Source organism: Clupea harengus, chromosome 22 (genome assembly GCF_900700415.2).
Source record: "Clupea harengus chromosome 22, Ch_v2.0.2, whole genome shotgun sequence".
In the NCBI taxonomy this organism is placed as follows: Eukaryota; Metazoa; Chordata; class Actinopteri; order Clupeiformes; family Clupeidae; genus Clupea; species Clupea harengus.
This window is the reverse complement of record NC_045173.1, coordinates 3,347,300-3,362,227: the sequence shown is the minus strand read 5'-3', so window position 1 is coordinate 3,362,227 and position 14,928 is coordinate 3,347,300. Positions and strand designations below refer to the sequence as shown.

At 49.3% G+C, this 14,928-nt stretch overlaps 1 protein-coding gene across 10 annotated transcripts in view; it reads left to right on the top strand.

Moving 5' to 3' along the window:
* The window catches only part of lef1 (lymphoid enhancer-binding factor 1), a 39,359-nt gene that overhangs the window by 6,808 nt on the left and 17,623 nt on the right, over nucleotides 1–14,928 (top strand). For all 10 annotated transcript variants that reach the window (XM_031559782.2, XM_031559780.2, XM_031559779.2 and 7 more), the window contains one exon: nucleotides 14,046–14,184. In XM_031559782.2, the coding sequence (XP_031415642.1) occupies nucleotides 14,046–14,184 (139 nt within the window). The remainder of the gene's footprint in view (nucleotides 1–14,045; nucleotides 14,185–14,928) is intronic.

The window sequence follows — 14,928 nt, the reverse complement described above, 5'->3', positions numbered from 1 at the left end:
CACAATCCAGTGTCACTTCCAAAGAGCTAGCTGTGTGCTGGTCTGCCAGCCTGTGCAAGCAGTCTGGAGTGTAGAATGGTGTGCTGGTGAAGATTTAAAGCAGGTTTCTGGCACTGGAGTGGAGAGTCCCTGCCCCTTCTTGGTCCCCCTTCCCCCACCGCCAGGGCCCAGTGGCGATAAAGCTGTGAGGAGAAACTCCCACTTCTCTTTGATGTGGGACGTGACGGATCTCCTGCACCGTGTGGATGTGCCGTGGAATCACAAACCCCACAAACCCGGGCTTACTAACAGGATTTAATACAGCACAACACTGCGTGTGTGTGTGTGTGTGTGTGTGTGTGTGTGTGTGTGTGTGTGTGTGTGTGTGTGTGTCTCCACCTGAAAACTTCAGTTCCCAGCAAACCAAAAACACAACTTCCCTGTGCTGTATTTTTGTGCTGTTGGATGTGTAGTTTCCATCCGGAGCATGGCTGTCAGCTTCATCCCAGCATAATATTCACTACCTCTGCTGTTCACTGAGGCAGCTATAACTAAAACTGCACCACAGAAATAGAATTTCCATATCTTCTGTATCTAATGAATTGCACAAAATGCACGTTTGTGTGTGTGTGTGTGTGCGCGCGCGCCTCCGCTAGTTCTCATACATGCACTGTTAAATACTCACTCAAGTCAAACCCTGTCCATCCCGTTGTCCCATAGCACAGCGCATGGACTGAGGGAGGGAGGAATGTTCTGGTCATGTGCGTGCCAAGCCCGTCTGCTGGTACAGAGCTCCGTTGTGCTCTGTGTGTGTGTGCCGCAGCGAGGCGTAGGGGACGGCGGCGTCCTCGCGTCATCTGCTCTCCAGGTCCCCCTGATCGCCCACATGCCTGGACCTCCCAGAGCGCCCCTGCCCCCGGGCCTTTCAAGCGCTCCAGCGCAGCACACCAGCGCAGCACACCAGCGCAGCGCAGCACACCCAGGCCTTTCTAAACAGGGCCATCGATACCTCATTTCCATCCAACACTCCCCTGATGCAGAAAAGAAACACAGGCCTATTGGATCCATGTGTCCTCTCTCTGTTCTTGTAAAAGCGACCCCCTGACAATGTCTTGAGTTTGGCATTTTTGAAATGTCCCTCTCAAGCAAAATACAGCTGAGCCATTTTGTATCGTATTGCAACATCAAAGCCCTTGGCATCACGGTTATGAGAAAATCGCTGTTTTTTTGTGAAAGCCACACTTCTTGATGTGGGCTTCTTAATTATTCTTTTGGTTTAGATTTTTTCCCTTAAAGGAGAACCTAGCTGTTAGTGTGTGGCAGCTGTACCAGTTTACTCTACTGAGTGCACATGTTACACACAGATGTTGCCTGCAGTTGCAGATACATTTCTTTTTGCTAGCAATTTCCAATCAGAATGTTTCCAAAGGTTTCAATTAGGAGAGTATTTTCCCTGACAATGTTTTTTGGATTGTAGTTCAGTGTAGTTCAAACCTAGATCAGCTCCCTGTCTCTCAGTCCTAGCTAGCGTGCTGGTTAGCTGGGGTCTCGGGGGGTGTTGTGTCTCCTGTGAGGAGGCTCTCCCTCCTGCCCCAACCACCTGCTGGGCTCCTGTCACTCGCCACCCTGAGCCCAGTCTTGAGCAGCCGGCCGCGTTGTCACAGTTGTCATCGCCCCGGCCACCCCTCGTTGTGACGGTGTGGTCCCGGGGCTGACCTCTGTGACGCTCCTGTGGTGCGCGCTCCGACGCCGGCCGCTGCTCCCTCCGGCACAGCATGGCCGCCGCCCCAAACACAGCTGCTCCAGACGCAGGTTCCAGCACATTCAGGCCTGTTGCGCTGAGTGATGGAGGACGGAGCTCTGCAGTTTTTTTTGCGTTATGAGGAAAACAACACATCTTTGTTGATTCCCCCGCTAATAATTCCTTGCTCATGTTGTTTCATTTGAATTAATATGGCTGTTCATTGAGATCCTTAAATGTAGTTTTGAGGCGTACGTGTTTTGTGGGGCTCTGATAAGGGGGGGGGGGGGGGGGGTGTCACGGAGTGACAGGGTGACCGTTGGCCTTGAGGGGGAGTGCATGCGTGGGGGTGCAGAGACTCTCCTCTCTTCTCCATTTCACAGGGAGGCGCAGGCGGGAGGACTTCTCTCGGGTGGAGGGATGATCAATAGCAGCTCTGTTGCAGGAGGTTTTGCCTCTCCTCTCTTTCTCTCCCCTCTCTCTCTCTCTCTCTCACTCGCTCTCTCTCTTTTCATATTTTTTTCAGAAGCTCATTATTTTTGCTCTGCTGTGGGTGTGAGAGTAAAAGAGCCTCCCATGCTCCGTGGATCTGACAGTGCTGAAATATTAATGGTCCCTGGTGTAGGAGTTTGGTAAAGGCCCTCGCAGTGCTACAGTACAAAGGGTGGCTTGCCACCAGGCTTTATTAGCCAAGCTGTTAAACGGATAGATGGATACAACTCCTTTTTTCCTTTCACTCATTTTTTTTTTTTCTTACTAAGCACATCAAACCATTTCTTTTTCCCCCAACCTCATTCAAGCTCAGATACAGAGGGACTCACTGTTTTTGTTTCTCAAACTCTAGTCATCTTCATCCCCTTTCATTTTAATTCTCTCTCTCTCTCTCTGTCTCTCTCTCTCTGTGACTCTCTGACTTTGTTCCAGCCTGTGGAGGGAGGGAGGGAGGGAGGGAGGGGTTTGCTATCAATTCATTTTGTGTGGTCTCGGCCATAAAAAACACCCTGTTCTTTGAATGGGGAAAGAGCCTGTCTTTAATTTTTGGGAAACCCATAAAAGTTTGTCGCTCCTTTCATATCTGCCCCTGAATTGAAAACAAATGCTGTATTTGCCCCCTTCCCTTTGAACTGCCCAATTATGCAGTTGTGAAAATAAAAATCACCCCGTCTATCTCTCCCCCTCTGTTTTTGCTCTTTCTGCTGTGCACTTCTACATTTTTATTCCACTCTTTCCCTTCCTTCTCTTCCCATTTCTGTCGTTCTCTGTTCCTGTCCTTTATTTCGCTCCTTCAGTTTTCTCTCTTTTCCTTTTTCACTCTTTGTTTTTTTTCACCCTTCGTCTCCCCCTTGTTTTTGAAGAAGAGGAGGGGGGGATCACTGATGTCAAAGTCAAAACCAAGAGCATTAAGAAAACTGGCGAAATGCAATACAGCTGCAATCTGACATGACGCTGGAAAATAGGGCTGAGGAGCAGAGAGGCTCGGCGTATTCCCAGGGCGCGCAACTGCTCGCGGCCTTGGCTTTGATCTCTTCAAAGCCTCCTGCCTCCTACTAGATGGAGAGGCTTGGCTGCTGCTAGTGAGCGAGAGAGAGAGAGAGAGCGGGAGAAGGGGAGAGAAAGAGAGAGGGAGAGAGAGAGAGAGAGAAAGGGGGGTGGATTTAGAGAAAGGGGAAGGGAGGAGGGTTGTGTGTGTTGGAAGGAGGGTGAGGATGGGGGGGGGGGGGGGGGGGGGGGTTGAAGAAGGGGGGCTCTAGTCTTTTCCTTTCCAGGCTGAAATCAATCACAGTGCCGGAGCAATTATGTGTAATTCAACGAGGGCTCAGATTAGTGGGTTTGTTACCTGAGCGACTGTGTCTGTAATCTCCACGACACACCGTCCGTCTCCCCAGCAAAGGGAGGCCAGGGCAGAGGGGAGGGAGGGGAGGGAGGCGCTGAAAATCGAGCCACGCTGCCGTCCAGCAGAGCAGAAAATGGGGACACAAAGGGGTGATTACACTTGCAGATGTCCCCGTGTTTAGCGCTGGGGCTGTTTTGGTGGCGTGAACACTGAGGTTGCAAGCGAGCTAACGAGGCGCTCCTTTGTGGCAGTGCGTGTGCCCAGAGCCCACCCCCACCCCCACCCGTTTGCCACCCCTTCTGCTTGGCACCGGTGCACACAGTGTCCACCTCCCTCCAGGCACCCAATTTGCTCTGGCTGGAGAGAGCCTGCAGTGAAGGGTGAATGGCCACAGACAGTCACAGACTCTCGACGCAGTTTTACTCGAGCTCATTCTATCCCCTCTCACCACTCTCTTCTTTCTCTTCCCCTCATTTGGAGGGACTTTTTGTTCTCCTTCTTGAGCAGAGCATTTTTAATTGACACTTTTTTTTTTTTTGTTTGTTTGTTTTTTTCCTTTTCTTTTTTTTCCCCCCTTCCAGACAAATTTTGATCATGTGCCTTTTGAAATTAATTTTACGTTCTGTTGGCATTTTTTTTCTCAGGTTTGCTATATGTATGACTTACACTAACTATTCTTATCTCTCAGCCTGAAATACTCTCAACACTTTCTTTCTTTCTTTCTTTCTCCTTCTCTCTCTCTCTCTCTCTCTCTCTCTCTCTCTCGTCCCTCTACTGCTCTCTCTGCAGAAGTGTGCAGTGAGTGCTGCTGTTGGAGGATAAAGAGAACGGCTCTTTGTTTACTCCGCGACAGTCACTTGATGCAGGATGATGAAACCCATAAAACTATTCGGCAAGAATGTGTTTGTTCATCTGATCAGGGCTTTTGTGCCGCTCCAGCCTTTGATCAACCGCTGCGGTGGCTATTAAAGGCAACTCCGTTTCCCATGGGATGTACACATTTAAGAAAATTAGATTTCTAGCTTTGTTAAAGGACTGAGAGGCGAGGACATTGATGGCTGTTAAGTCACTAAGAGTCTAGCACCACTAAGCTCAATCTGAGCAGTAGCACGCTGAAGCAGTGGTCTCGTTGGCTCATAGTCATGGCAGAATTTTGAATGGCGATTAACTGAATTCAAAAATCCAACAGGATTATTTTGTCCTTTTTCATTTTTGTTTTGCTGCGATTCATTTCATTATAGACACAACGGCATTTTTTTTGTTTAAAGTTGTAATGCAAACTTGCTGTCAAACAGCGGGGGTTTGATTGCTTCGGAGGCTGTGGTCACTGGGTTTGGGGTGCGGATGGCCTTACGCACACGGGGGGGCAGGTGAACCTTTTCATGTCTACCCAAAGCAGGGACATCAGAGGCTGGGCTGCCACTTTGAGTTGCCGGCCATCAAACAATGCATCAAAATATCAAATCGATTCGGCTGGCCCTGAGCCTCCGCCAGATCAAAGCATCCAAGTAACTGCGCTGCCATCACCAAAACACACTGCATCCTGGGAGAAAAAAAAAAAAAGAATGGGAAAAGGTGCAAGGTCTCGGAGAGATACAGCAAACATGCGTCAGAACGATACTTTGTCGACTCTCTCTCCATGGCATACTTTGACGCTGTCAGTCCCTCTGGGGATGTGAGAGGTGTGGGTGATCCCTCTGATGTGCTGCCCGTCTCTGGAGTCACACAGAGGGTCACCCTGACCTGGATGAGATCACTGCCCTTTCTCTACCTTTGGATCTTCTAAAGAAAATAGCAGCAATCTTTGACTTGAATAGGTGAAGGAGGTGGCTAACACAATGCTGCATTCTAAGATAAAAATGAATCCATCCAGCTGGCGGGCGGGCCTGCTGTTTAGTCTCAAATAGGCATGTAAACTTGTATATTTACTGGCTTTTATGTTTGGATAGTTTGTAATTGAATGGTGCTTTTTCTTGACTATTAAGAAGCAATCTCTCAATCCTCCCTTAATGCTGTCACCTGGGCATAATTCATGCAAGAGGATTGGGTCTACACAGAAGTTGATTCAGCCTAAAGGTTTGGCCCCCTGCTCCTAACCTTTGTCTTGGATCCAATAGCAAGAGCATTACTTGAATAGAGGCATGGCCTAGTACCTACTTCACTCCTGTGTTTGGCCATGTTTGGACACACTCGTTGTCTTGTTTGCATAGAGTCAGACAAAAGCCACAAAAGAGCTCCTACTAAAGTAACGCAAGGGGGGAGGGGACACTCTTGTTGGCGAGTTGATTCTCAAGAGGTTGTTGAAGTGTTCCCCTAGTCATACAGGGGTGGAGAATAGCCATTTGTTCACCAGGGATTACCCCTCTTTCTCTCCCTCTCTCCCTCTCTCCCTCTCCCTCTCTCTGTATCTTTAAAGCCACACAAAGCTGAGATCCCTGAAACTGTGCTGAAAAGCAGTACCTCACTAGTTAATCCTTATAAACGTAGAGAAGCAGTCCCACATAATTGGACTGCTAGCAACATGGTATTGTTCTTTAAAAAATCTATTATAAAAGCCAATGACGCATACTCATAAATGGCATCTATTCATTGAATAAGTGATACTTGTTTGCATGCATACCCATTAGAATTAGCATGCACAGTGAACACCGCTTAGTAGCACTGATAACATGAAAAATCAAAGGGTGGACATGGCATTCACTTTACGTTTTTCAGTTTTTCAATAGCTTTGTGTGAGCTGGTGCGCATTCTGAAGCCACTGGTCCAGTCCATGGACTTCTACCAGAGAGGAGTTGTGTGTATCACCTGAGAGAGAAGAGAATAGCCACTGGGTGCAGTGCTGCCTCATAAGGTGTGTGTGCTTTCAAAGGTGCTGTGCTGAGGTGAAGAGGCCAAGGCTCTTGTTACAGAGAGGGGTCAAAAGTTCACCCAGGAAGCCAGACAGGTGTCAGGCCTGGAGCTTGGTGGATTTCTCTGACTGTCTGTGACCTGAGCTCGTTTTAAAAGGCTGATGGCCTTGTGGAGCTGCGGAATCTTTGAGCAGTGCCTATGATCTCCAGCGCGCAGCCGGACTGGACCCAGGATGTTACTGCTGTCTTATTGCTTTATTCCATTGCCCATTCCCCTGCTGTTTTTTGTTCTTGTAATTTAGCTGCCCAGCTCGATGCCTGACTGTAGTTTCTGCCAAAGCACTGGTGCCGATGTTTGTGTCTGTGAAACTAGGTCACTACTCGGCATGCCAGGCAGCCTCCATTCATATCCCGTCTTCCTCTCATTTCAAATGTGGTATTCACACACACACACACACACACTCTCACTCTCTCTCTCTCTCTCTCTCTCTCTCTCTCTCGCTCTCTCTCTCTCTCTCTCTCGCATACACTCTCTGTCACTCACACACACACACATACACACACAAACTCTCACACACACACACAGAGGATCCACCCTGTCGTCACTACTCTGCCTGTGAACATTCCTCTCGTGGCAGTGCTTCCAGAGGGAGTCTGTGGGCTGCTGAGCGTAAGCCTCCCACTCAGGTAGACCCTCACAAAGAGCTGCCAGAGCTCCATTTTCCCGTCACCACCAGACTCCAAAATCCAGACTGACAGCCTTTCACGTGCACCGTACCTGTGCAAATGCTGAAGCACCTCTATCTAGGCACAGCAGGCAAATCCCCCTATTCGCTCACCATTCACAGATTTATGCATGCGGTGTGCTTCTAGGGCGACTCCAGAAGCAGTTTATAAAATGCATGTCTCTATCGTGTTTTTTGTCCCCTTGTCATTGTGCAAGAGAGCTGGCTGAGTGGGGTCTGGGGGGGGGGGGGGGGGGGGGGTGTGGGGTGTATCCAACAGTTGATACTTCCAGTTCAGTGCGAGCTCCGTTTGTGGATCAGTTGGTTAGCTGCTCAGTCGGCTAACAGTAAACGCACGCAGTCTGTTTATGCAGAGCCGCCAGTGGCCATAAATAGCTTTCATAGAGAGCTGGCAGCCAATTGGAAAGGGAAATAAAGCTGCTCCGCGTGTTGGCTGGACTGTATGGGGTCACAGAGACCTTCGACCTTCTTCCATCTTGGGGCGTTGCATCATCAGTAGCGGCAGTAAAGCAGCTGAAGCTCTCGTTCCACGTGGTGTCTTTCCAGGGATCCAGGTGTCTCGCCTGCAGGGGGTGGGGGTGTCATTTTGCCATGCTGATTATGTCAGAATTGCTTGCTTGTGTAAGAGGGCAGAAGGTCACGGAGTGTCCCATCTCCTCATCTTCCTCCCCCTCTCAAGCACAAAGAGAGATGTGTGCCTATGCTTTGGAGTTTTACTCTATTACCCTGCATATAGAAGAGACCACGTGGGTGTGTATGTGTGTTTAATCTGGCACATTCTATAAGCTCTTGAGCTTGTGTGCGTCAGAGTCTGTGTGTGTGTGTGTGTGTGTGTGCATATTAGTCTCCACACACACACACACACACACTGGCTCTGGTCAGTGGGAGTAGCCAGTCCTGCTGGTAGTGCCTCTTCAGTGGAATGTTTGACCTTTCCTCGGCGCTTTGATGTGACCAGCTCCTGCTGTGTTAATGAGCCCTGCGCCCAGCCACAAGGTGAACATGCTGCAGGGGTGCCGAGCGCCCAGCCAAACCCACAAGCAACCCATCCACAGCCCTCGCGTCCCAAACATGACGCCCACACAACCACCACACAACCCTCTCACAACCTCCACCTCTGACGCGAGCGGCAGACCCTAACTGTACGAGCTAGGGCAGACTTTTTATAAGAAAAATTAAATCTGTGCGTTTGAAAGTGTACTCCAGCTTTGGAGCAATTGGAGTGCAAAAAGCTGCTGAATCAAGGAGGCAACACAACAAAGATCAGAGAGGAACCACAAGGGCAACAAACAATACTGCTGATAATGAGACACTGTACTGCTTTTGCGGCATACTGCAAAACCAATCAAGCCAAGTACTCTCTCTCTCTCTCTCTCTCTCTATATTATATATTATTATTTTATTTATTTATTTATTTATTTATTTGTATGTATATTTATTTATTTATTTTATTTATTCAATTATGAGCGGGACAAAATATGTGAGTAAATAGATCCACCCAAAGGCATGGTAGCATGGCCTAGCTCCGAGAGTGCTGTGGTATGATTTAGAGTTGGCTGTGTAATTGAGGGATGGAGAGAGAGAGAGAGGGGAGAGAGAGAGAGCGACTCCATGCAGTCTCTTGAGGAGCTGGAAGCATGCCATGGATGTATCACTGTGTGTTTGTTTTATGGTTTGTGTCTGTCAAAGCGCCGGGGCCACATATGCTGGTCATGTGGTTTTTCTCAGGGCGTTAACGGGATTTGTTTGATCTGAGTTCCTTTGGGGTGGGGGTGGGGGTGGGGTGTGCATTCAGTCTGAAGATGACAGCCTGAAAGAGCTCTCTCTGTCTCTCAGCTATTCAATTTCCTGTACTTAGCCCTCTCACAACAATTAAAATGGAAATACTACCATTTTAACATAAGATAGAACAGAAAGCAGAACATTTAAATCAATGGTTTTCTGTGCTTTTCGGCTTGTATTCTACTAGGACAGCCTTGACATGGAAGGCACTGGAGAAAAGCAAGTCTTGTAGCTGGTATCTAAAGGAGATTAGTGTATGCATCAATAATATATTTTTTCACAGAAATATAGCACATTTGAAAATAGATGGCACTTTTAATACAGACACATTTAAGCTCTTCACACCCTTCTCCTCCAATGAAAATGTGAGGATGAAGTCTGTGTCCCAGTGTCGTCTTCTGCGTTGGTGGATCACTGATGTAGCGTTGAGCAGAAGAAAGGGAAAAGTAGAGCAGAGGGGGGTTGGAGATGGTGTGGGGCTTCATGGATGTACATTTCTCTCCAGGGCAGTCTTTCCTTGAGTTACTCTCCTCCTCCTCCTCCTCCTCCTCCTCCTCCTCCTCCTCCTCCTCCGCTCCTTCCATCCCCTTGTTCGTCTCATTACCCAGGGCACGTGGCGCGTGATGCCGGCTCGCCTTTCTTCTCCATTAATTGGGTTCGGTTACATTAAGCCCCACGGCCAAGAGGCCATCCTGCCAATAACACATTCCATTTTCAGCACTCCGCTGATGACCGGGGGCCTTGTTCCTCTCCCTGAATGCTAATTGGTTATTTATTTAAGTTTCCTCTCGGTCAAGCCTGTTTTGATTGAGGGAGACGCACCTCTCTGCTTTTATTTATTTTTTTATTTGAAGATATCTTTGGTCGTGTGAGAGCCCCCCCCCCCCTCTGGTGAGTAGGGTGTTTTCACCTTTTTGTTTTTGAAAGGTCATGCATTCCTCGGGGCGTGAGTGGGAACACCTGGTCGGCTCAGAGCAGGGTTGGGTGTGTCCTTTTTTTTTCTTTCTTTTCTCACACGGCCTGCTCTGTCTGCAAACTAATGTGGGGAAGGTGTACTTCTTAGAGGCGTAAAAGCCCCTTCTATTAGCAGTCGGCTCATATTGGAACATCTTCATGAGAGACCACAAAGTCCTGCTCAAGAGAAAACGAAAGCCACTCGTTACTCTTTGTGTGAGTGAGGGGGTGGAGAGAATGAGTGACTGAGTGTGAGAGAGAGAGAGAGAGAGAGAGAGAAAATGACAGTCACACACTCCACACTCCACTCAGCCTGTCTGTTTGAGCATGTGTGGAAAGTCAAACAGTGCGCAGGTGAGCGTTGGGAGGGGGGGTGGGGGGGGGTTGCGGGGGCTTCAGAGAGATTTACCAGCATGGGAATCTGTCGCCACCACTTCAGTCGCCATCTCCCCGACTGTTTGCAAAACACCTCGCACAGTTTTGCACACACACTTGATTGTAGCCGTGGGCATGAGGAGTCCTCATTGCATATAAATTACAGAAGTGGGAAGCGATTATTATAAAAATCCAGCTTCCTCTCTCCCCCAGCCCCCCAACGCAGAAGCGGGGTAATTGAGTGGAGCACAAAAGGGTCTGGTAGCGTGTGGAGAACGCTGAGGGAACGCTAAGATAATTCTCTGGAAATGTTTAAAGTGCCAAGTGCCGTCAGGGAGGGGGGATGGTGTGGGGGGGGGGAGGAGGAGGAGAAGTGATGTGATGGAGTTCAGCAGAGATTGCCAGCACTTTTAAATGGGCTGTTGAAAAGCAGAACGCTGTTGGCGAGTTCTGTTGAGGTCAGGTTTGCAAGAGCTCTTTCCAAAAGGGTGAGGAGGAGAAGCCACACAGTGCAGTCATCCTATACTAGTGCTTCCCTGCTTTAAGCAAACATGTGTTTTCTGGTCATCTAAAAGGCACTGGCTGTAAAGTTTTGGGGTATTCTGTGAGGGGAACAAAATAGCTGGGGTCATGAGGGAGGACTCTGTGCTTTTTAATGAAGAATCAAGCGCCTGACCCAAGTGCTTGGCTCTCTCTCTTCCTGCTAAAACTTTTCCCCTTTTTTTTTTTTTTTCTTCTCTCTCTCCTTGGCTTTCTGTTTTCCTCCCTTCACCCTCACCCTTTTCTCGTGTTCCTTTCATTCACTCTCCCTCTCTTCCTCTGTCTTTCTCTGTGTCTGCGAGCGCTGGAGTTTCTGTAGGCTCGCTGCCAGCTCGAGTTCCGCACAATGAATTTCTCTTAAAACCACATCTGAGGCACTTTTTAAGAGGGCCCCGGCCAAGCCTGGTTATAAAATTCCAAATGGAAACGCTTCTTTTCAATCCGCGCCGCCTCTCTGAAAATATGAATAGAAAGGCCTAAGCCTATTATTTCTCCTTCACAATAAAAAAAAGGGGGGGACCTCCAATATGGCTACTCTCCATCCCCACCGCCCAGCCTGTGAAAGTTTCACGGCGGCCGGATCAGAGGATAAATCGCTATGACATCGCATGACCCGAGACTGTGGTCAGTCAAGGCTGTCCAACCACTTCCCTGGGGGGGCTTTAGCAAAAGTGTTTTTGTTTAATATGACACATCGCTGGAAAGCCAAGAGGACAGGCGCCGCATTTGATAGAACCACCTGGAAGGATTTGACTTGTCTCTGCTGCTTGTGTTAGATCACCCTGAATGACTCGCTCGCCTCTTTCCTTTTTTTTTTCCACCCTCTCTGCTGTTTCACCAGTGAAACCATGGTGGGCCCAGCCCAGCCCTTCCTGCCTGTATTAAAAGCAACCAGAGAAACCTCCATCTCCCTGTAATTATTAGTTCTGAGTTGGTCCTCCTGGCAGAACATCAAGCCACCAACATTAGCACACCGACAGTTTATATGTACGGTGTTTCAATTTAATTGGTAATTTTAGGTTCATTTCCTGGTGGTGTGAGTGGCACTAGATTGCTCGCTTGTGCACAGGCTTCAGTGATGATGTATTGGTCACACAGGCCTACAGTTTTGCTGGTGGATTTTCAGCCACAAGTAGCACACAATGAAGGGAGTTTATTAAGAAGTTGAGAGAAATGGCTTTGACAGCTGCGACTGGGGGAGCAAAAAAAGCAGTCCTCTCCAATATGGCGGACGGCACGCCTTTAAGCCCAGCACATTTCATGGGGGAGTCACCAACCTAATACTCTCTGTCTGTCTGTGTGTGTGTGTGTGTGTGTGTGTGTGTGTGTGTGTGTGTGTGTGTGTGTGTGTGTGTATGAGGCCAGAGACAGACAGATTCATTTGCATTTGTGTTTCTCAAAGACAGAACAAAACCCCCCTCCTTTAGTCATACTCTGACTCCAGAGAGAGAGACACAGAGACTGTGGCTTAAATTAAACTCCTCCCACTTCTTATCTCTTTCCCACAGGAGAAGCCAATGGGATCTGAAAAGCGTAAAATGGGAGTGAGGGGTGAGGATGCTAACGTGCTAACTAGCACAGGCCCATCACTGTAGCCCTGGGACCCAGAGCACACATCACGGTGGAAGCTAGCCTGTGATTTAGCGGTCTTTATGTAGGATAAGGCTCATTAACGCTACTACTGCACATAGCTTATCCCTGACCTCTGACCTGGAGCTCAGGGGTCAGTTAACCTGCTCTGTTATGACACTGGGTCTGCTTTTAATCTCCAGTCCTTCCATTTCATTTCTCCGCTTACAAATCCTAGCCGAGCATGGCAGTGTTTATTGTTGAGACTCGCCACTGTATGTCAGTCATGAGGAGTCTGGTGTGCGAGAGTGGGGGTGTGTGTGTAGAGTTTGGTGAGATGGGGACTGGACAAATTCAGCTGCCATAAACCTGTCCAGGGCTTTAACAGCTCGAGCCTCTCGCCACCTCAGGAATGCACGGTATGCCCGGAGCTTTCTGTTTAGTGAAGGGTGGCATGGCAGAGGTCTTTAGCCTGGGACCAGATCCCCTTCACCCACTCCCCCCACCCTTCTTCCCCTGAGACATTCTTCGGGTGCCTCAGGAGGTAGGCTGGTGCCAGCCAGGGAGAGACTCTGAAATGACCCCCTCCTTCCCTTCCCTCCCCTCCCCGTCCCCAAAAGCCCACCTGCCCCAAGATGAAGATGCCCCCCCCCCACCACCTCTCTCTGCCCAATTAGCATTCACAGAAAGGCCACACTGGTCCCAGATTAGGACACACCACTCATTTTCCCTGACCTTTGCCTGAGGGAGTGGGTAGTTCAATAACTTGGTTTGATTGTTACACAGTACAGGAAGCTGGAAAGTATAGCTGAAGCAGAAGACTGTCCTTGACTGTTGCAGGACATTGTTTTTAAGGACAGTGTGTTGTGACTACTCATGTGGATAGATGGACAGGCTGAATGTCCCACCTGGTGTGTGTGTGTGTGTGTGTGTGTGTGTGTGTGTGTGTGTGTGTGTGTGTGTGTGTGTGTGTGTGTGTGTGTCAGGCCTGTTTGTGGGTGAGTCAGCTGCAGGGTGGGGGTCTGTGGCTAGGCTGCTGCTGACGTGATTAACCCCGCTTAGTTCCACCGCAGACGGCCCTGGCTCTGTAATGAACTCCCCTTATTCACCGGCTAATGATTCCCTTTGATCTCAAGCCCCGAGACCTCTGCTCTGCTTCTGCCCTGTGGCTCTCCCTCCCTCCCTCCTTCCCTCCCACACTCCCCTGCTCCTTCTCTCTGTCTCTCTCTCTCTCTCTCACTCTCCCCCCAATCCCCTTTCCCTCTCGCTCCCCCCCTCCCCCCTTTCTCTCGTCTCGAGCTACTGCAGTGGAATATTCAGGGACCAGAGTGATGTTTCTGATGTCTGAACAAACATCTGTGCTGCTATTTTTAACTGGCAGGAAGGTGTTTAAAAATAAAATAAACCGTGATTTTTAATTTATTTATTTCACACAAAGAGTCTGTTCTCCTTTGCTGTCGAGTGCTGAAGCGCTCGGTGAATGGTCATGAAAGCTCTGGCTCGTAGCCACGGAGTGCGTGGGACGTCAGGCACACTCACGCACTCACTCACTCACTCACTCCGTGCGCTAACCAGACCCCCAGGAGTGGGACGCCTGCACGGATGACGTGTGCTAATGATATCGCTCTGCTTTTGATTTCTCCCCCCACCCCCACCCCCGCCCCCGCCTCCTGCAGTCAAACAAGGTGCCAGTGGTGCAGCCGTCCCACGCCATCCATCCCCTCACCCCCCTCATCACGTACAGCGATGAGCACTTCGCTCCGGGCCCCCACTCTGGACACCACCCCCAGGACATGAACATCAAGTCACATCAAGGTAAGCAGTCGCATCAATCAATCAATCAATCAATCTGTGTTCTTTGCTTCTGCTTTTGCACCCACTCGTCCATGACGTGGTTTTCTTGGTAAACTACAAGGAATTGAAACATTTTCAGATGCATGTTTTTGTTTTAGTTTCCTTTTGAAAATTGAAAGAGTTCTGAACTAAAACGTCAAAACTTTTCCGTTTGAGAAGTTCTCCTTTTTCAGATTCACAATTCAAGCTTGAGGGTTGTTCTTTTTTCTCCTGAAGTATTTCACATCCAACCCAGGGCTCTGGGAGTCCTGGAGGTCTTCACTCAACCACCACACACATCTCCCCTGCTGCAGGAGGAGCAGTGGGAGGCAGGACAGGGTGGGGAGGGAGGGAGGGAGAGAGAGAGAGAGAGAGAGAGGGAGAGAGAGAGGGGGGGGTCTTGGCAGCCACTACGCCGCACGAGCCGGCCTCCATATGTGCACTCTGTTCCTTCCGGCTGCCACTCATCTGCTCCACCACTTAAAAGAGAACTAGGGAGTGAAAGAGGGGGAGCAACCGAAGGAGCGAGAAGGGAGGGAAAGGAGGAGGGAGCAGACAGGATGTGATGATGCAGAGGAGGTCTGGAGGAGCTATAAATATCCCACCGAGGGACGCATGGCACAATCAGACATCAGGCATCTCGCACGCCTCCAAACATAAGCCAAGTCCACCCAGGCTGCCCTCACTCACTAAATGCTTGGACTCCACACATGTCTTCGGCTAACT